The sequence below is a fragment of the Oncorhynchus masou genome, chromosome 2 (genome assembly GCF_036934945.1).
Source record: "Oncorhynchus masou masou isolate Uvic2021 chromosome 2, UVic_Omas_1.1, whole genome shotgun sequence".
NCBI lineage: Eukaryota > Metazoa > Chordata > Actinopteri > Salmoniformes > Salmonidae > Oncorhynchus > Oncorhynchus masou.
Genome location: NC_088213.1, coordinates 38,801,762 through 38,825,082, shown reverse-complemented (window position 1 = coordinate 38,825,082; position 23,321 = coordinate 38,801,762). Strand labels below are relative to the sequence as shown.

General features: G+C 45.1%; 1 protein-coding gene across 2 annotated transcripts in view; it reads right to left on the bottom strand.

The window, feature by feature from the left end:
* Positions 1-23,321, bottom strand: part of LOC135504707 (docking protein 4-like) — a 54,601-nt gene that overhangs the window by 11,371 nt on the left and 19,909 nt on the right. The window contains exons 2-3 of one of the 2 annotated variants that reach the window (XM_064923504.1): positions 14,077-14,376; positions 1,349-1,456 (exon numbers count right to left, since the gene is read on the bottom strand). In XM_064923504.1, the coding sequence (XP_064779576.1) occupies positions 1,349-1,456; positions 14,077-14,142 (174 nt within the window). In that variant the 5' untranslated portion in view covers positions 14,143-14,376. The remainder of the gene's footprint in view (positions 1-1,348; positions 1,457-14,076; positions 14,377-23,321) is intronic. The other variant, XM_064923515.1, reaches the window with a different exon arrangement.

The window sequence follows — 23,321 nt, the reverse complement described above, 5'->3', positions numbered from 1 at the left end:
TCCTCCACTCGTTACCTTTATTAATGGCACCTGTATGAACTTGTTATTAGTATAAAAGACACCTGTCCACAACCTCAAACAGTCACACTCCAAACTCCACTATGGCCAAGACCAAAGAGCTGTCAAAGGACACCAGAAACAAAATTGTAGACCTGCACCAGGCTGGAAAGACTGAATCTGCAATAGGTAAGCAGTTTGGTTTTGAAGAAATCAACTGTGAGAGCAATTATTAGGAAATGGAAGACATACAAGACCACTGATAATCTCCCTCAATCTGGGGCTCCACGCAAGATCTCACCCCGTGGGGTCAAAATGATCACAAGAACGGTGAGCAAAAATCCCAGAACCACACGGGGGGACCTAGTGAATGACCTGCAGAGAGCTGGGACCAAAGTAACAAAGCCTACCATCAGTAACACACTACACTGCCAGGGACTCAAATCCTGCAGTGCCAGACGTGTCCCCCTGCTTAAGCCAGTACACGTCCACGCCCGTCTGAAGTTTGCTAGAGAGCATTTGGATGATCCAGAAGAAGATATTGGAGACATTGGTATTGGAGGACAAAGAATGCTGAGTTGCATCCAAAGAACACCATACCTACTGTGAAGCATGGGGTGGAAACATCATGCTTTGGGGCTGTTTTTCTGCAAAGGGACCAGGACGACTGATCTGTGTAAAGGAAAGAATGAATGGGGCCATGTATCGTGAGATTTTGAGTGAAAACCTCCTTCCATCAGCAAGAGCATTGAAGATGAAACGTGGCTGGGTCTTTCAGCATGACAATGATCCCAAACACACCGCCCGGGCAACGAAGGAGTGGCTTCGTAAGAAGCATTTCAAGGTCCTGGAGTGGCCTAGCCAGTCTCCAGATCTCAACCCCATAGAAAATCTTTGGAGGGAGTTGAAAGTCCGTGTTGCCCAGCAACAGCCCCAAAACATCACTGCTCTAGAGGAGATCTGCATGGAGGAATGGGCCAAAATACCAGCAACAGTGTGTGAAAAGACAAAGGGTATATAACAAAGTATTGAGAAACTTTTGTTATTGACCAAATACTTATTTTCCACCATAATTTGCAAATAAATTCATTAAAAATCCTACAATGTGATTTCTGGGTTTTTTCTCATTTTGTCTGTCATTGTTGAAGTGTACCTATGATGAAAATTATAGGCCGCTCTCATCTTTTTAAGTGGGAGAACTTGTACAATTGGTGGCTGACTAAATACTTTTTTGCCCCACTATATATGTGTATCACCCACTCACAGTAATGCCATACACGCCGCACACAGACATCCTCCTTCAAACTGACATTTGCCAATTGAAACGTGACTTATCATGCAGCACTCGTACCTTAGGACAGACTCTGATGTAAGCGGACTTCTCATCAGTGTACTTCTCCAGTCTGCGTGGTCCTTTACTGGACGACTTCTTAAACACCAGCCAGCAGCGGCGGTAAATCTCAACACAAAAACAACAGTTAACATACTGCAACCAGCCACCCAACAGCAAGTCAATTTGGACCATATACACCCCATTCAAGCATAACGATTTACAATCTTTTGCTATCAAGAGCAGGCACACAATGGTTGTCTCTGGTTTACCTGATCAATTAACCAGGAAGCGTTAGAAGAAAATCAAAATAGCATTTAGTGATTAGCAATGAGTGAAAGAGAGACACAGAGAGAATGAGAGGGAACGAGACAGGTAGAAAATGAGAAGGAGCGCTCCGGGTCCTTGTCATCAGTCAAACTCTGTTTATTCTATTATACATATGATATTGAGTTAAGAGGCAGACAAAGACACAAACTCTCCTGACGGAATAATGAGAAATCCATCGCAGTAATGCGAACAGGCACAGACAGACAGACACACACACAGACACACACACACACCAATAAGATAGCTACTGCTTTAGTGGCATTTATCCCCCTTATCTGTTATAAAAGGCAGGGCCTTTATTTGATTGATGTTCCACTGTCCTTCTAAAGCAAACCTCCTGTTGCCAGGGCAACCACAGGACCTGCACCGTACAGTACGGAACGGCCAGCCATCCCTATGCCAATCCCCACATTCCGCTTTCCCTAACCCATTATCACATCCCTGTTGATTAGCTAGGGGCCACAGAGCCAGTGAAATCCCTTAGTGCACTGACTTAGTATAATGAATACAAAGACCCCGAACTGAGTGACAATGTCTCACTGCTGTAGACAGACATACACCGGTGTCACTGTGACAGAGATAACAGGACCAATTAAATATGCAATTGTATTTATCGAGAGATTAAACAAGAGCGCCATCAACAAAGACACACCGTAATGGGAGCTCAAATGGAGACATGGTGAAAGGAAAAAGCGTTGCTCTGAGAAAGGGAGCCTTCAAAAAGATGGCCTCGGCTCCTCTATCGCCGTTTGCCTGTCTGATCCTGCGTCAGCGGGATGAAAACGCTACCTTCAGTGGGATAGCTGACGGCGTGTTGAGAGCAGGTGCTCACCACTCCATTATGTCTTAACGATATTAAGCTGTTCAATGGAGAGTTACCTCTGTGTATCTGCCATCTAGCTCCGGATTCTCCCCAATGTTGTCCCAAACCAATTGGCTCAGTGCTTCATTGGACCGGTGTGCGTGTGTGTGTTGGCAATCTTGCAGTCCACTATTGTGCCCCCCTCCGTTCTCCCCCTTCTTCCCCGCCCTCAGCTCCAGTGCTCAGAGCAATCAGGCCTTGCCAGGCAAACTGACTATGAAGCCTGGTAATTAAGCTAGTGGGTGGAGGAGCATCGACATAGATGACAAAGAAAGAGAGTGAGAGTGAAACCGAGGATATGGTAGACAGGGACAGAGGGAGAGAGGGAGAGAGAGAGAGAGGGAGAGAGGGAGAGAGAGAGAGAGGGAGAGAGGGAGAGAGAGAGAGAGGGAGAGAGGAGTGGGAGCTGTTAATTCTGCTCCGATACCTTGGCTCATTAAATATGAGGAAGTGATGGGCGCCACATCGTACAGAACTGAATAGTCATGTATTAGCCTAACTTGCCTCAAAAAAAAAAGATTTTGAAGCAATCCAAAATCTATTTCAGTGTCTCTCTGATCATACTGTGTTCAGCGTCAGGAACAGCCCATCTACACACACACACACACACACACACACACACACACACTCCATCACCTCTGACGGAGCGCAGCAAACCTAAGGTCACAGGTCAGCCACCTTATCCACCTCTGCTGTCACCAATTTCAAGGGTCTTTGTCCCCCAGAAGAGAGGAGCCATGCTCCCTGCCCTGTCGACCCAGGCCTAATGCATTTTAAACAGACTGACCCAGCCACGTCAAAAAGCACAGGTCCTGACAGCACCTCTACAGGGAGAATTACTCTGGCCACCACGGACAGAAAGACAGATAAAGAAAGAGCGAGAGAGAGACCTTTTGTCCCCACATTTATCTGTTGAAAGCAAAGGTGCCTGTAACAATGAGATTTGTGGAGATAGTCTCCCATTGTATTCCAAATGTCCCTGCTCCCATGCCATTTCTTAACAGTGAAAAGGAAGTATTTTATAGGTTGCCATTGATATTCCAGGCAGGGAGACATGCTTGCATGAGTGAGTGAGTGAGTGAGTGAGTGAGTGAGTGAGTGAGTGAGTGAGTGAGTGAGTGAGTGAGTGAGTGAGTGAGAGCCAGAGAACCTTGCATTAGTAGGGCATGAGTAAGGAACTATCGATCTCCCCAGTGGGACCGATAAGAGAATGTGAAAAGTCAAGTCACACACTTACCGAGAGTGGGCTCAGCATTCATAAGGGTTATCAATGATCTATATCTCAGCCATTACACCCCTTTAAGAACCCTTTCAGAGAGTGATATCTGAGCTCTTCTTTAGACACACTGACAGGAACACAACAATCCACATACAGAGTAGTGTGTAAATACATTACCCACATCCCCACACACATGAACTACATCCTGCACCACTAATGCATCTTCCCTGTACAGTCGTTCTGCTAATCCACTCAGATTGCCCTCCTCAGTCTAATTGGCTCTACCCTGGTTCTCCTCCTCATCTCTGGCTCCCGACTGCCCCAGAAGGGGCCAGAGGCAGTTAGCCTACATTAATCCCCCCTAGCTCCCAGGAGATCCTGCCTGTCACAGCAGCCCAATTGGGACGAGCCCCACCCCGGCCTGATCCCAGGATTAACCGGCTAATAACGGTAACAGGTTGACACCAGGCTGATGTCCAGCTTATTATACCACACACACACACACACACACACACCACACACACCACACACACACACGCTGTGTGGTTCAGAATATGAGAAATGTGCAGGTCTGAATAGAAAATTAATGGGAATGATTGGCACCATCTTATTCAAAACTAATTTACCTAAATTCACCTAGAAATCTGAATGGGAAACATAAATCAGCATCCAAACGTTCTAAGCTGATCCCATTGGAAGCTCACCATGACTGGCTCCTCAGGGAAGCTGGCTCAGGTAAAGAAATAAGAACGGGGGATGAAAAAGGAGAGAGACGGAAATAGAGGAGAGAGATAGATGAGAGAGATAGATCTGTCACTGCAGCTGTGGGAACGGGCTCAGAGAGGCAGGGGGATTGTGAGGTGAAGGGATTCTGCTTGATTCTCAAAGTGAGCCATTTGATTTCTGATGCTTGTTATTTTCAACATCATTCTCCCTCCCATCAAAACAGTAGTTTGACCTAACTCCATTAGGATTGCCTGAACTTCAGAAAACAACGTTCTGAGGTTTCGCTTGCAATTTTCCCCAACCGCTGCCAGATACAAGTGGTGAGGAAAACAAAACCACAGATCCGTCGTGTGTCAGTGTAATATCTAGCTAGAGGCAATCTACGCATCATACAGTCGGCTCTGTTTATACAGTGGAAAGTCACAGGATCATACTGACATTGCTAGACTAGACACACGATGGTAGGTCAAAACCAGGAGAGATCAGGACAAAGATACCGAGCTGTTATTCCACAAGGTTCTGCCCAGTCTGAGTGAGTCGGAGTCAGTCAATCAGTTCAAACCAGCCCTCGCTCTCTTCAGGTGGGATTAAACATTTAACACGTCCTCGCTGACATTGTGATTACCTAAACCAGATCTCCTCAGAACTTCTCCATCCTCCCTGATCAACCTTGGCTCGTCTGTTGATTCACCAGTAAAGTGTCTTATGATGTTCCTCCCGGCCTGCTTATAAAACAGGACACAGTCAAGTGGGATGGCTGCGAAGCAATTAGGGCCGTTCCTCCACCGAGCCCTAGAAGAGGCGAGGAGAAGCCAGCTAGTACAGCGCCAACGGAAGCAGAATGCTAAACAGCCTTTTATTAGTCTGATTGGACTGCTGCAATTTAACTGACACACAGCAGGAGGGAGAGGCTGAAAGGGAAAGGTAGAGTGAGGAGATGAGGGAGAAAGAGAGAGAGTTAATTAGCCTGCCCAGATGACTGGGGAAGTCAAGGGTCTTCTGGGGAGAGTGAAAGTGAGAGCTGGAGGGGAGGAGGAAGAGCGGATAGGGGGGAAGGAGAGAGGAGGGGGAGGACAGCGCAAAGAAGAGCAGTGGTCTGGAACAGCTCTTATAAGCTATGGAGGAGAGACCGAGATGGCGAGGCCAGCTGTCCAGCCTTACTAGGCCAGCGTGGCAGTAGACTGGCAGGGTTTTGGCAGGAGAGGAAGGTGACTGTCTGGGTACACATTTGACATGGAAAAAATATAGTGTGTTTGAGTGCTTGTTCTGGTCTATGCAGACAGTGTGCTAAGTATGTGATAAAATAAATGGACAGAGGAACTATTATAAATGTTGTGTTTATACACAGTGTCTACAGTATGTGTGAATTCGTGCACATGGTAGCTTTTTTTAGGGAGTGTGTATATATTTGCATAGCTTGAATCTGTGTAGGCATGTGGTATGCTTATATGCGTTTTGGTATGCACATACACTACCGTTCACAAGTTGGGGTCACTTAGAAATGTCCTTGTTTTTGAAAGAAAACTAACAAATGTGTCCATTAAAATAACATCAAATTGATCATAAATACAGTCTAGACATTGTTAATGTTGTAAATGACTATTGTAGCTGGAAATGGCAGATTTAAGGAATATCTACATAGGCGTACAAAGGCCCATTTTCAGCAACCATCACTCCTGTGTTCCAATGTCACATTGTGTTAGCTAATCCAAGTGTATAATTTTAAAAAGGTTACTTGATCATTAGAAAACCCTGTTGCAATTATGTTAGCACAGCTGAAAACTAATGTTCTGATTAAAGAAGCAATAAAAATGGACTTCTTTAGACTAGTTGAGTATCTGGAGCATCAGCATTTGTGGGTTCGATGACAGGCTCAAAATGGCCAGAAACAAAGACTTTCTTCTGAAACTCGTCAGTCTATTCTTGTTCTGAGAAATTAAGGTTATTCCATGCGAGAAATTACCAAGAAACTGAAGATCTGGTACAACACTGTGTACTACTCCCTTCACAGAACAGCACAAACCGGCCTCTAACCAGAATAGAAAGAGGAGTGGGAGGCCCCGGTGCACAACTGAGCAAGAGAACAAGTACAGTGCCTTGCGAAAGTATTCGGCCCCCTTGAACTTTGCGACCTTTTGCCACATTTCAGGCTTCAAACATAAAGATATAAAACTGTATTTTTTTTGTGAAGAATCAACAACAAGTGGGACACAATCATGAAGTGGAACGACATTTATTGGATATTTCAAACTTTTTTAACAAATCAAGAACTGAAAAATTGGGCGTGCAAAATTATTCAGCCCCCTTAAGTTAATACTTTGTAGCGCCACCTTTTGCTGCGATTACAGCTGTAAGTCTCTTGGGGTATGTCTCTATCAGTTTTGCACATCGAGAGACTGAAATTTTTTCCCATTCCTCCTTGGAAAACAGCTCGAGCTCAGTGAGATTGGATGGAGAGCATTTGTGAACAGCAGTTTTCAGTTCTTTCCACAGATTCTCAATTGGATTCAGGTCTGGACTTTGACTTGGCCATTCTAACACCTGGATATGTTTATTTTTGAACCATTCCATTGTAGATTTTGCTTTATGTTTTGGATCATTGTCTTGTTGTAAGACAAATCTCCGTCCCAGTCTCAGGTCTTTTGCAGACTCCATCAGGTTTTTCTTCCAGAATGGTCCTGTATTTGGCTCCATCCATCTTCCCATCAATTTTAACCATCTTCCCTGTCCCTGCTGAAGAAAAGCAGGCCCAAACCATGATGCTGCCACCACCATGTTTGACAGTGGGGTTGGTGTGTTGTGGTTGATGAGCTGTGTTGCTTTTACGCCAAACATAACGTTTTGCATTGTTGCCAAAAAGTTCAATTTTGGTTCATCTGACCAGTGCACCTTCTTCCACATGTTTGGTGTGTCTCCCAGGTGGCTTGTGGCAAACTTTAAACAACACTTTTTATGGATATCTTTAAGAAATGGCTTTCTTCTTGCCACTCTTCCATAAAGGGCAGATTTGTGCAATATACGACTGATTGTTGTCCTATGGACAGAGTCTCCCACCTCAGCTGTAGATCTCTGCAGTTCCTCCAGAGTGATCATGGGCCTCTTGGCTGCATCTCTGATCATTCTTCTCCTTGTATGAGCTGAAGGTTTAGAGGGACGGCCAGGTCTTGGTAGATTTGCAGTGGTCTGATACTCCTTCCATTTCATTATTATCCCTTGCACAGTGCTCCTTGGGATGTTTAAAGCTTGGGAAATATTTTTGTATCCAAATCCGGCTTTAAACTTCTTCACAACAGTATCTCGGACCTGCCTGGTGTGTTCCTTGTTCTTCATGATGCTCTCTGCACTTTTAACGGACCTCTGAGACTATCACAGTGCAGGTGCATTTATACAGAGACTTGATTACACACAGGTGGATTGTATTTATCATCATTAGTCATTTAGGTCAACATTGGATCATTCAGAGATCCTCACTGAACTTCTGGAGAGAGTGTGCTGCACTGAAAGTAAAGGGGCTGAATAATTTTGCACGCCCAATTTTTCAGTTTTTGATTTGTTAAAAAAGTTTGAAATATCCAATAAATGTCGTTCCACTTCATGATTGTGTCCCACTTGTTGTTGATTCTTCACAAAACAATACCGTTTTATATCTTTATGTTTGAAGCCTGAAATGTGGCAAAAGGGGGCCGAATACTTTCGCAAGGCACTGTACATTAGAGTGTCTAGTTTGAGAAACAAACACCTCACAAGTCCTTAACTGGCAGCTTCATTAAATAGTTCCCACAAAGCACCAGTCTCAACGTCAACAGTGAAGAGGCGTCTCCGGGATGCTGGCCTAGGCTGCAGCAGACAGCTATCAGACAGCTTCTGGGTGCTATACTATCACACGCAGGTCCAGCGCTTCTCTGGGACCATCAGCTGTCAATCACAGCCCTTTACCATGTCCTCCTCTCACTGACACACAGAAGAACATTCAGCAAACACAGAGGAATGTTATCCCCAAAATCATAGGGCTTTATAAAATTTAAACTACAACTACAATATCAGGGAATTGTTTCAGAGATGAAAGCCAGACCACCAACTGGACCATAGTCTTTAGAAGTCTTCAAAATCAGGCTAGCTGTGGTGTCAGAGAGACATGGCCAGTTGGGCGGCTGTCCATTGAAGCTAGCGTTAAAACTTCTAACAGAACACAGGCTTGGTTTCAACTGCTAATGCGGACTCACACATTACATAGCAGAACTGGAGGATAAGCAGGAACACGGCTGTAAATAGCATTTGTGCCACATATGCGAGAGTTTATGGCATTGTGTTGTTATTATACAAATTCATAATACAGAACACCTGGGGGGAAAAGCGACTTAAACAATGACAGAGTGAAGGCCTCTGATTTCACTTTGTGTGCTCACTGCAAGGAGATGCAGCGAGGAGGAGAAGAAAACAGAGGGAGATGATGAATGGCTAAAAAGAAAGAAAATAAGAGAAATAAGAGGCAGAAATGAAGGAGGAGAAAATAAGGCCTGAAAAATCATGTCGTGACAAGATTCCAGAGAGAGACAGTGAGAGAGAGAGACAGCGAGAGAGAGACAGCGAAAGAGAGAGACAGCGAGAGAGAGACAGACAGAAAGAACTGGGCCCTGACAGTAAATCTCAGTAAGACAAAAATAATGGTGTTTCAAAGACGGACCACAAATACAAATTTCCAGACCACAAATACAAATTCCATCTAGACACCGTTGCCCTAGAGCACACAAAAAACTATTCGCACCTCGGCCTAAACATCAGCGCCACAGGTAACTTCCACAAAGCTGTGAAGGAGCTGAGAGACAAGGCAAAAAGGGCTTTCTATTCCATCAAAAGGAACATAAAATTCTACATACCAATTAGGATCTGGTTAAAAATACTTGAATCAGTTATTGAACCCATTGCCCTTTATGGTTGTGTGGTCTGGGGTCCGCTCATCAAGCAAGAATTGACAAAATGGGACAAACAGCAAATTGAGACTGCATGCAAAAATATCCGATACCCGCTAACTATCGAAATCCAGAAAAAAGCCATTAAATTCTACAACCAGGAAGTGATTCCCAAACCTTCCATAACAAAGCCATCACCTACAGAGAAATAACCTGAAGAAGATTCCCCTAAGCAAGCTGGTCCTGGGGCTCTGTTGACAAACACAAACAGACCCCACAGAGCCACAGGACAGCAACACAATTAGACCCAGCCAAATCATGAGAAAACAAAAAGATAATTACTCGACACATTGGAAAGAATTAACAACAAAAAAACTGAGCAAACTAGAATGCTATTTGGCCCTAAACAGAGAGTACACAGCGGAAGAATACCTTACCACTGTGACTAACCCAAACTGAAGGAAAGCTTTGACTATGTACAGACTCAGTGAGCATAGCCTTGCTATTGAGAAAGGCCGCCATAGCCTGTCTTCTCTTGAGAGCCAGGTCTGCCTATGTGCACACTGCCCACAAAAAATGAGGTGGAAACTGAGCTGCACTTCCTAACCTCCTGCCAAATGTATGACCATATTAGAGACGCATATTTTCCTTGGATTACACAGATTCACAAAGAATTTGAAAACTCAATTTTGATAAACTCCAATATCTACTGGGTGCCATCACAGCAACAATATTTATGACCTGTTGCCACAAGAAAATGGCAACCAGTGAAGAACAAACACCATTGTAAATACAATCCGTACAGTATGTACAGTGGCTTGCGAAAGTATTCACCCCGCTTGACATTTCATTGCCTTACAACCTGGAATAAAAAATAATTTTGGGAGGGTTTTGTATGATTTGAGTTACACAACATGGCTGAAGATGCAAAATATTTTCTTGTGAAACAAACAAAAAATAAGACAAAAAACAGAAAACTTGAGTGTGCATAACTATTCACCCCACCTTCTGCAGCAATTACAGCTGCAAGTCTCTTGGGGTATGTCTCTATAAGCTTGGCACATCTAGCCACTGGGATTTTTGCACATTCTTCAAGGCAAAACTGCTCCAGCTCCTTCAAGTTGGATGGGTTCTGCTAGTGTACAGCAATCTTTAAGTCAGACCACAGATTCTCAATTGGATTGAGGTGTGGGCTTTGACTAGGCTATTCCAAGACATTTAAATGTTTCCCCTTAAACCACTGGAGTGTTGCTTTAGCAGTATGCTTAGGGTTATTGTCCTGGAAGGTGAACCTCCGTCCAGAGTCTCAAATCTCTTAAAGACTGAAACAGGTTTCCCTCAAGAATTTCCCTGTATTTAGCAGCATCCATCATTCCTTCAATTCTGACCAGGTTCCCACCCAGTCCCTGATGATAAAAACATCCCCACAACATGATGCTGCCACCACCATGCTTCACTGTAGAGATGGTGTTCTCGGGGTGATGAGAGGAGTTGGGTTTGCGCCAGACATGGCATTTGCCTTGATGGCCAAAAAGCTACATTTTAGTCTCATCTGACCAGAGTACCTTCTTCCATATGTTTGGGGAGTCTCCCACATGCCATTTGGCGAACAACAAACGTGTTTGCTTATGTTTTTCTTTCAGCAATAGCTTTTTCTGACCACTCTTCCGTAAAACCCAGCTCTGTGGAGTGTACGGCTTAAAGTGGTCCTATGGACAGATACTCCAATCTACGCTGAGGAGCTTTGCAGCTCATTCAGGGTTGTCTTCGTTCTCTTTGTTGCCTCTCTGATTAATGCCCTCCTTGCCTGGTCCGTGAGTTTTGGTGGGCGGCCCTCTAATGGCAGGTTTGTTGTTGTCACGTTCTGACCATCGTTCGTGTGTGTTTTCCTTGTTTTAGTGTTGGTCAGGACGTGAGCTGGGTGGGCATTCAATGTTGTGTGTCTGGTTTGTCTATTTCTATGTTTGGCCTGATATGGTTCTCAATCAGAGGCAGGTGTTAGTCATTGTCTCTGATTGGGAACCATATTTAGGTAACCTGTTTTGTGTTGAGTTTTGTAGGTGATTGTTCCTGTCTTTGTGGCACCAGATAGGACTGTTTTGGTTTTTTCACGTTTCTTGTTTTGTAGATTGTTGTGCTTTCATCTTTATTAAAGATGTACAAAACTAACCACGCTGCATTTTGGTCCGCCTCTCTTTCACCAGAAGAAAACCGTTACAGTTGTGGTGCCATATTATTTCCATTTTTTTTTTAATAAATGGATTTAATGGTGCTCCGTGGGATGTTCAAAGTTTCTGATATTTTTTTATAACCCAACCCTGAACTGTACTTCTCCACAACTTTGTCCCTGACCTGTTTGGAGAGCTCCTTGGTCTTCGTGGTGCTTGCTTGGTGGTGCCCCTTGCTTAGTGGTGTTGCAGACTCTGGGGCCTTTCAGAACCGGTGTATTTATACTGAGATCATGTGACACTTAAATAAAGTCCACCTGTGTGCAATCTAACTAATTCTGTGACTTCTGAAGGTAATTGGTTGCACCAGATCTTATTTAGGGGCTTCCTAGCAAAGGGGGTGAATACATATGCACCACTTTTATGTCGGTTTATTTTTTTTCATTTCACTTCACCAATTTGGACTATTTTGTATATGTCCATTACATGGAATCCAAATAAAAATGAAATGTAAATTACAGGTTGTAATGCAACAAAATAGGAAAAACACCAAGGGGGATGAGTACTTTTGCAAGGCACTGTATGTTTATTAACTTTCCGTTTTGTACTTTAACTATTTGCAGACCGTTACAACACTGTACATATGACATTTGAAATGTCTTTATTATTTTGGAACATCTGTGAGTGTTAAGTTTACTGTTAATTTTTATTGTTTATTATCTACTTCACTTGCTTTGGCATTGTTAACATATGCTTCCCATTCCAATAAAGCCCTAAAATTGAATTGAAATTGAATTGAGAGAGACAGACAGAGACAGACAGAGAGAGAGAGACAGACAGAGAGAGAGAGAGAGACCGACAGAGAGAGAGAGAGAGAGAGAGAGACCGACAGAGAGAGACCAACAGAGAGACCGACAGAGAGACCGACAGAGAGAGAGAGACCGACAGAGAGAGAGAGACCGACAGAGAGAGAGAGACCGACAGAGAGAGAGAGAGAGAGACCGACAGAGAGAGAGAGAGAGACCGACAGAGAGAGAGAGAGAGACCGACAGAGAGAGAGAGAGAGACCGACAGAGAGAGAGAGACCGACAGAGAGAGAGAGACCGACAGAGAGAGAGAGAGAGAGACCGACAGAGAGAGAGAGAGAGAGACCGACAGAGAGAGAGAGAGAGACCGACACAGAGATAGAAAGCGTGCAGGAAGGTATGCGGTTGGGTGGAAGAGGTGGTAGGACAGTAGGTATGGTTAGGGGATAGAAGAGAGGGGTTAGCCTGATGGTCTCTTCGGGACTATCCAACAAGGCTCCAAGTCTTAAATCAACATATATGTACACCACAATAAGAGATACTGGGCCAAAACCAGCTGAGAGAGAAACCAGTGTGTGTGTGTGTGTGTGTGTGTGTGTGTGTGTGTGTGTAGTCCACTGTCTCCTCTGGGTAGGTAGAGAGATACAGACATGGGTAATCTCTCCTTAGAACTACAGTGTCTGTAACTGAGTCTGTGCATTACAGAGGACTGCCACACCACACTGACACTAAGCCTGTATCTTTACCCCTGAGCACAGAAACACGACCGCAGGATTAAACCACTAATGCACAAACTACTTTCCTAATACTATTTTTGGTTCCAAGTGAACCCTTTCGCCACCAGAAGGTTCTACCTGGAACCATAAATGGTTCTATGGGGAAAACGAAGAAAACCATGAGAGGATCACACAGAACAGCCATACAAATGTGTGTTCTCACCAGACAGTATACTTTCCTCGTCTGATAAAGGCGTTTTCTCACAGAACAGGTTGAAGCCAGTTCATTATTCTACTGACACACGACGCGTCACAATCACTCCACCTCCGTGCTATCAGTCTCCTTCTGATAACGCCTGGACTTGACCTCAGTGTGAGGACACACCTCAGTCTGGCTTCACGCCAACACAGACAAAACAATACTTCGAAATGAGGGAAACCAAAACGAGCCGTTTAAAGGAGAATTTTCTCTGAATAAATATCTGAATGAAAATCCTCTACAGTTTCGAGGAGAATCAATACAACTAAAGCAGATAAATTGTGCTCCGTAGTCGTTATGATGACCAGAAATACGGGAGGCTAAAATGTCAAATGTAAATCAGGCAGTCTGTGCCATACTGACTAATATTCATAAGTGTATAATTAAAGCATTTCATTTGTGTTCATTGACATAATTCATCTGACTCATCCCCAAAAGACTCATTCCAACAACCAGATGTACGTCATTCAGCACTGACTCATATGCATTACCATACAGATATGTATACTTCATGTTCATATTCATGGCTTGAAGCAGAGGTGAAGAGAAAATCAATGAATACATCAACCAACAAACTGTCACTACACTGCGAAGCACAAAACAGGCCGTTATCGTCCATTACTTCCTTTTCTCTTTTCTCTTTCATGAGATACAGACAGTTAAAAGACATGCAGAAGCACACACACACACACCCCCCTCGCTAAGGACGGAGACTCCCAAAAGACCCCCAGTTCAGTTTGGGGCTCCACTCACCCCCAGTTTCCTGCTGCGCATGCGGACGTATCCCTGCTTGACGATGTCGTTGAAGTTGGAGGCCATCTCTGTGGGAGCTGGGACCTGCTGGGGCCTACGGAGGCTAGCATCCAGTCCTTCAGTCCTGCAGTCCAGCGCTGCACCTAACCCCCCTCCTCCCACTCCCCCCCCCTTAAGTCCTGGGGTTACCTACTCCCTCCTCTATATCAGCCAAGTCTTCCTTTTCAGATCCTGTTGCCCTCAGACTGCCCTCACTCCTCTAATGCAGCTCGTTGCCCCCTCGTCCCTTCCTTGCAGTCCCTAAAGAAAGAGAGAAGGAGAGAGAGAGGAGAAGAAACAGGGGATCTATTATTCATTAAAGTGGCAGGAGAGAATGGTAGTGGCATGCAGACACACGGAACATTATCCTCCATTATTCATTGCTTTGGCAGACACCATTATTGAGGGCAAGTAGGTAGCATGGCTTCTGTGACACGTCATTATGTATAGTGTACAGCACCGCCCCTGTCTCGGAGCTACTGGAACTACCGTTAGAACGGGCTTGGAAACAGAGTGTCTTCTGGAGACCATCCTTCCCAGTCAAGCAGGAAGAAAACAGAGTAATGAGGAGAAACTCATTTTAAGTTCAGCCAGACAGCTGTAAACCAAACACAGACTTTATGACTTCATCGTTGTTTCTAATGCTTTTCTGAAAAATCCAAAAGCTACTTCAATAACAACTGAAATCAAAAGAATGTTGGAGACACATCATGGAGACTTCTGGCGTAAATGAGCCAGATCTGCTTGACCCAGTATTGAGGATAGCCATATGTTATGCAGAGCTCTACAGTGAGGGGATGAGGTGAGGACGGTAGTTCTGATGGTATCATTGCCCCATACTCAGACATTCAAAACACACACATGCACACGCACACACAGATGAAATTTAAGCATGCACACAAGGACACACACAGAAACAGAGACAGACACACACACACAACACAAACTCCCTTGGGGGCATTGCAGAGTGAGACAGACAGGCAGGCAGGCAGTGTTTCCTGTGACCACATGATGCCATCGTCAGTGTTCTGCTCTAATGGTGCGCGGGTAAGCTGTTTGTTCACCCGCACCCACCCGCAATTGCTAATATGTGAGAAATTATAGACCTACGGTCAGTGTCCAGACTTCAGTTTCCATTTAACCCATCTGAACAGTGGGCTACAGTTCCCTTGATGTGCCATCGGCCTATTTGAGGTCCCTGTCTTGTGACTGTAAAATTTGTATAGCGCCTCACAATCATCACACATAACGTAGCATAACTGCTATCATCCTCTTAACACTCCACCAAATCTTTCCCAAACATACCTTTTCTGGCCCTCCCTTCTCTTCATTTTCAACTGTCCCTTTTGCAGCTTTTCTCTACTGAATTAAAACTCGGACATTGTCCTTTTTGTCTCTGTGGATCGACTTGAGCTTCTTCTGCCGTTTCCCAAATACATTTGGAGATTGGCGTGTAGGCTATTTGGCGCTTGTACAGTTAGATCCTGTGGCTTAAGCACTAATGCCAGACAGACTAAAATAATAAAAGAAAAACCTCAATGTGACCTATAGATATAAACTGCACAATAATTGAATGGATTTTTGAAGGTATTGTTTTCTTTATTCAACCCACCCTTCATCCACACAATATTTAACGATCCTGAACCCGCCCGCCCTGAGGATATAACCGCGGGGACTGCGGGTTATAAGTTAACCCACGCATCACTACTCTGCTCGCTGGGGCAGAACTCAGTGGGGTTCATCTTCTCCCTGAGGAACTGGCGCTAAATCTCCCCGACTACGGTGGAACAGAGACATCCAACTTTAACAAGGACCTCATTAACCAGGACAGAGCCAGGCTAATCGCTCACAGCACTGTTGGTTTAGAGAGGTGGCTCACACACACACACACACACACACACACACACACACACACACACACACACACACACAGAGCTAAACATCTGCAGACTGGCTCCACTGTGACCCTCTGGGACTGCTGGTGTCACCATGGTGGGTAACCTAGCTTGCCAGGGCTATAAAAACATTCTAAGAAAATGGTAACTGGCAAAGGCCCATCGCTGGGAACAAGAATATATGTTGTCTGAGCAGCGGATCCTTGTGTGGATGGGATTGGCTTGATGTCAGCATAGTGGGAGTGCTTGAGACACACTTGATGTGCCATTATATCTTGGAGCACAATTGGAAAGCGATTAAATCCCATGAAAGCTATTCAGATGAGACAAATGTGCACCCCGGTGAGATAGAAATCACTCTCAGGGCCATGCTTAGTTAAGCAGAGCTTCAATAGTGTACGTATGGAGGGGATTGAAGAGTCCGTGGGGGATAGCACAACTCTACACATTACACATGCAGTATGACAGATGTAGTCACCTATTACAAACAACGTCCATGGTCAGCAGTGAATAACCTGGAGAACAGGGATTGTTGTTTGCAGCCAGAGGTGGGCTGGTGTGTGAGGAAGAGCAATAAAGTGCAAGAGTGCCCACAACGGAGGATCAGCTTGTCAAAACCCAACGTAAAAATTGCCATCGATGCCATTGATTCTGATCCTGCACCGATTGATTCTGTGCCTCTACAGCGAAACGCCAGGGCCCCGTTCCAGACTCCCTCCCCTACGCCCTCTCCACCTCCCCATAACCATGGAGATGTGCTGATTTACCTCTTTTTTTTGTGTGTGTGTCCACGATCGATACACATCAGCAGCTCCCCCCCCCCCCGAGACGGATAGTAAACGGCCCGCGGGTGATGTATCACTGAGCAAGACATTAGCATTAACATGTGGGGAGAACACATTGTCCCTACAGAAACAAAGCCTTATCACGCCATGTGTCATCTTTCGAAAAACAGGACACCATTCCATTGTACTGCTCTTGTTTTACACGACGGAGCATAGGCACTAGGACAGCACAGAGCTGGGAGTGGGGTTTTAGAAACAGACAGACAGTATAGTCAGTCGCTACTTTATAAATGTGTGCTTAGAATGGAGGGAACACAGGAGTGCCTGTCGGGACCCAGGTGCCGGGGATGGTAATAGGCGGATAATGAATTCAGAGATTAGCGAATCCCACTTCGCTCCTCTCCCAGCGAACGAGGAACAAACAGCTTGTTAAAGAAGGACGTGAGGTGAGACGGCGGGGGTAGCAGTGCTTTAACGAAGGCGAGGCAGGAACAACTGTTCTGGCTGGAAGTGTAGGTTGAGACAAGAGGCTGCAGACAGGCCTGTCTCTGGGAACAGAGCGACTTGATAACAGGCTGCTTTGAGGAGGGCCTTTCGGGGGTTGTCTGTTCTCTACTTTTTTAGAGGATGTTATATCACACAGCTGGCTGCTAAACCTCTTCTTAAAGCCCATCAGCTCCTCTCAGCCACACATTTAGGGAGGAAGCTGGAGTTGCACTGCATACAAATGACTATGAAGTACAATGTGCCAGGAGCACAAATTAAGAAGGAGAATGTTACTATGGTAAATAAGCAAAATTCAGAGGGTTAAAAAAAACAAAAAAACCTTTTCAGTACATCCACTGTAACCATGGGAACCTAAATGTGTTTTCCCCAAAAGGCCTGTCTGCGCTATGGGAGAAGAGAGGAGACAATGTAAAGCTCCCTGACAGAGAGAGCAGAGATATGCCATGCTCGGAATAACAATAGGGAACCGTGTCTGTGAGCTTGATCTCATATCTCATTCACAATCATTGAGCCATTTAAAAAGGGGCAAATCATATCAGAAGTCAGTTGCCAACTGAATACTGGTACATATCAGTCATGCACAACCTACTGTGACTCATCTGTGAATGTTATTTTACTAGATTGTTTTTTTTCCCATATTGTAATCTTTGAAAAAACCGAGATGAGGCTAACCAATGTTCACATAATTGTTTTCGCCACTGAGCTCTGATGAGCGCAGACTGTGTAACTTCTGGCGCGTTTACTGTGAACACTGCGTTTGTACCCACTTTAAGTTACAGTTATACCAGTGGCCAAGTACGCTACCGTCGCTATTTCGTCCTAATGTTGACCTACCATAGAAAACAATGGAGAAAATGCCTACATTCATTGAAAAAAAAGGGATTGACATGAACCTGTTGCTCCTTCAGACAAGGAGGTGACTGAAAATGTTCTGTTTTTTGATGCAAGAAACCACTTCACAAAATAAATATCATTATTTTCCCCACACCATTATAATAGAGAATCAGACAAATTATGCTACCCTCTGCCTATTGGCTACTTAGCTTATCAAAGCCTGTCTCAAAATACAACACTGCCCCTTTAAGACATAAAAAAAAGCTCTTTACCTAGCAAAGAATATGAACAAATGTGCACAGGTGGCTACATGCAGCTCTCGCTTTGATCTCAAAACAAGCGCATCTACTCGTAACCCCTCACGCTGTAAACACAGTCCAGCTCAGTATGGACCGGAGTCATGCCTGTAAATGCAATAGAATCCTACTCCAATGTGCTCTGCCTAACAGAAAATCTCTTGCATACTTTGTTTTGCTTCAGGTTGTTGCATTGACAGTAGCTAATATTGCATTGATTTGAGCACAATTCACACAGTAGAGGGAAACGTTGATAGTGTTAACTAAAGGGGAAAACTAGAAAGTTGAGTGGAGTTCAATCTCATGCTTCTCTGTGCGGGCTGAAATTTATTCTGCGAGGGAGGCAGTCCCGGGGGAGCTGCGCGCCCGTGTGCAGCTTTAAGGGAACATTGAGGCCAACTCTACTCTATGGATGTCTTGAAATGCACTTTCCTCTCTTCGCTTCTCGCCTGATGACTGGCCCTACCTGCTCCCTCTCTCCTCTCTGCGTTGCATTGTCGATGTCAGAGTTCGATACTGATTCCACTCGGCACCTGTTGCTGGAAGATGGATTGAACCACACACACAGAGCCAGCAGCTACATGGACCTCCTGACCTGTTGAGATGAGGGAGGGAGGGGTGGTAGCTAGAGGCAGGGATGTGTGTTAAACCACAGATTATCCATTATATATATATATATATATACAGATTTTGGGCCCAGTTACTCCTCTCGCTTCGCCTCTTCCTCTCTGGTTAAACTCATATCAGTGCTCCTATCACCATACATTGAGCCTATCAGCATACAGTACTGAACCAATCACAGCCAAACAGATCACACACTGGTAGAATATTATACAAGCCACTCACTGGAGTCTACAGGAATAGGTATTGTACATATCTGACATCTATATTCAGAAGTCTTAGGCAGGGCAGAGAACACAGGAGAGCTGATTAGCTGGAAGGAGGAGGAGAGAATGCAGAAAGTTTGTGTTTACTGGAGGCTAAATGTGTCTAGGCAAAGAGGCCTGTGTTAGTTTGAGTCTTATGAGCGAGGGCATGTTTATTGTGATACTGCCTGAGATAGCTTGAGGCTAAGAGGCAGATTGTGTTAGAGAGCCTTGGTTAACCGGAGTCGAGAGGAATAGAGGGAGTTAGTAGTAGGACACAGAATGTAAGTGAATGTGGAAAGGGGAGGGACTACACTATCATCACGACATTGGTTGTAGTTACAAACAGACGCCTCAGCATCTGTACTCCAACAGACAGACCTTCTGTGTGTGTGTGTGCCTCCGTGCGTGCGCGCGTGCGTGCGTGCGTGCCTCCATGTGTACATGTCTGTGTGCGCACGTGCATCCGTGTGTATATGAGTTAACAGATGAGCTCTGCAGAGCAGCACAGCAGCTCTCCCTGCAATGTGTACCAGTTGTCTGGAGAATCCAATCCCCGTGTCCTCTCTCTCAGCTGTGCCCATCACAGCCTAATCAAATCCCCAGAGCACCAGGTGTGCCCAGGGCAGGTTAATCTAATGCCAGGTGTGCCCATCTCAGCTGAATTAGATCATGCTACATTAGGCGCAAGACAGATCCAGATATGTCATCTTCTCTCTGGGAGCGACACGGAGGGAGGGAGACGGGGACGGAGGGAGGGAGACAGGGAGGAAGGGAGGAAACGAGAACAAAAAAAGAGAGTGAGACAGAAAAAGGGGTTGATTGTGTCAGGTCAATTTCATGAGCCACTTCACTTCCATTCCTTTGGAGAGGTTAGTGAGGTGAAAAGAATGGAGCATTCTAGCCATCGATCAGATGGGGAGGGGAAGGACAGAGAGCAGATCGACTACAGTGTAATGCTATGTGTGTGTGTGTGTGTGTGTGTATACACGTCTTCATAGGGTTAATAACTTCAGCTCTGTGAGTTTGACAGATTTGCTCAGATTTGCTCTGTGATGGAGAAGACAGCATCCATCTAGGGGGTGACGAAAAGATACAAGAGATTTGTGTTCCCTCTCGTTCTGACTTCCTCTGTCACCCACATGTCAATGTCACCCATCTCTCTCCTTTCACCATTGATTATACACCATGTCTCTGTTTTTACCTCTATGTCACTCAGTCTATTCTATAAATGGGACCCTTATAATAATGAGTCATCCTCACCCTCCGCAATCTGAGGGCATCATGTGACAGCCCCCCCCCCCCCCCCCGAAGCAGACGGCTGTCTACCCCACAGGGGGCAACAAGCAGATGGTAAACAAGATGGCAGAGGGGGTGCCAGCCAAGAGGGAGGATCAACCAGTAAAAATACCAATGACTGTTCCATTACAAGAGGGAGAAAAGATGGAAGAAAAGAAGAGATAGAGAGAGAGAGAGAGAGAGAGATAGAGAACTCAGGAGGAGGGTAGTAAAATGGTAACTTCCACTTGTGAAGGTTAGTGAGTAACTGTTGTTGCTCCAGTAAGAGCCAGTGATTAAGGGCTCATCATGCTCCGCCATCTTGATATCATTAATGGAGTCAAATGAACACCCCAGACAACTACGTCACTAAAGTCTCACAAGAGAAACTCTTTCAACCTGACAACATCTCTGTATCTCATGAGCTTTCTTCAGACTCGGTGCAGTTTCTTCAGACTACCAGTACTACTCCTTCTCCACACACACACACGCACGCGCACGCGCACACACACACGCACACACACACGCACACACACACACACACACACACCAATTATTATTTGACACCAAAAACAGACCCCCTGGGAAGAGAGCTGGGAAAAGGCCCAGGGAACACTCCTTCCCTCTGTCTACTCCCTCCATCTCTCCCCTCGCTTAATGAGGACAGACAGACTGCTGTGAAGAAGGGCTGAGGTCAGGGGAGGATGTGGACAGGAAAAGGACAGAGAGAACAAAGATGGGGAGGATGAAGAGGAAGATAGGTGCTCCTTGGGGTGATAGTAGACAGTGCCGTTACAATAATGGCTAACAAAATGCCACACACAAATTTCAGAGCTCATTTCATTCTTCTTTTCCGTCTTTGAGTCTGACACACACACCGTAAACTCTTTAAAGATGGTAGCAGAAAAGGAATGGATCAGTGTGTTGATACAGGGCTGGCTGAAATGATTGACACAGAGGACATGACAGAGACTTGACATCAAATGGCTGGTCTGGACATTGTCCTGGGACCGTTAGCCCTGCTATTCTAAGAGAAACGATGGTCGATCTGAATCAGCATGGGGTCACATAACGATCCCGGCCAAAAGCAGACCACCAGATAAACTATGGACCGGGACCTGAGCTAATTAAGTTCAGCCAATCCCGGGACATTAACACGATTGATCCCCCGCCCGTGCGAGATTAGAATCATTCCATCATTGATCAAGAATCAATTGCCACAGTCTATTTGGATTTGAACGCTGCCCTGTTTTCAAACACGTGTAATAGAACTGCCCGTGGCTGTGAGTCTGGGGGTCATTTTAGGATTCAGTGTCCAATTCATTCCCGAAGCCAGCCTGCCCTTCTGGGAACCAGAGAGCCAATGAAAGGTGGATGTGGAAGTGAGAATCGATGAATGCACATCCGTTTATTTTACGGTCTGGTATGATATCGACAGACAAATGGGAGCACGGTATTAAGTTAGGCTGGCTGCTCATTTGACAGGAGCAGGGAATGGCAATGCAGAAATGTAAAAAAATATTGACTACATTTTGTGGTATCAACCAATCGGTTTAACTTAACAATAACTTGAAAATGGAGTCCAAGGAGACAAACAAGCAAGGCAAACAACAGAAAGTCAAAAAGAGACTGCTCGCTGTGCCAAAGGGTTCAGGGACAAGGACAAGGTTGCGGAGAATAGAAGTAGCCTGGGACTACGCTTCGAATGACAGTGGGGATGAGAGAAAGCGAAAAAGAGAGAGGGCAAGGTGCATTCCACTCTTTTGTTACGCATGTCGTCCACTTGGCCATTTTGTGGTGAAGGACATTTCATGGTTTCTAGACGGGGGGGGGTTCTGTCACCCTGGAGCTTTTTGTCTCCACTGTCAGCACAGAGAGAATTACCTGCAGTCGCAGCACTGACCTAGACACACTGATCAAACACGTTGAGGATAGAGAGAAAAGGGGAACATGGAAAGAAAAGAGAATGACATCTGCTTTGTGGATAGAGGTATGCTAATGTCCAGATATGTCCTTGTTACGTTCCCCAGTTTGTGTTGTAGTTTGTGTATTTGCATGTGTTTTTTTCAGGAAATGGCTTCCTGAAATCCTTCAAGCAGCTGATTGGTCAACTCCATGGCTAATTGGAGAGCTGACCCCGCCCCCTCGTCAAGACACAGCTGTCTCCAGTTACACATTCATTCTGAAGCTATATAAAAGCCAGTGTTCTGATGGCTGTGGATAATTTACTATGTTAGTTGTTGGTAGCAGTTGGTATGTTCAGTGAGTTTGTTGCTCAGATAGAGCTTATTTGATGTCCTTAGTTTCTTAGTTTGTTTGAGAAATTATTTGTTCTCCTGTTTCATTTGTTCCCAGGGGGGAAGGGGAAGGCACCTAGGGAGTGCTTAGGCAAGAGGCCCGCGGGCATACATATACCCGTAGTATATTCGCTGTCTAGGCACAATAGGTAAGACCTGGGCGGACAACCCCCTGTATTTTGGTTAGGGCACCAGGTGGTGCTAAATTAGGTAAGTATTGGTTAGGCAGGTAAGATAGGAGGGGGGGCTTTGAGATTTACTTTCTTTGCTTTGGTTCCGTCCAGCCCCTTTTCCCCATATTACCGTGTAAAGGAATAAAGTCCTTGTAAACGGTACCACATTCTGCCTGTTGTCATCCTTACTCGCACCTACAGTCCATACCTCTTTCACTTCACGGAGAGTTTAGTTGTAGCAGGGTGTTGCGTTCCCTCTTCATAGAGGCGTGCGT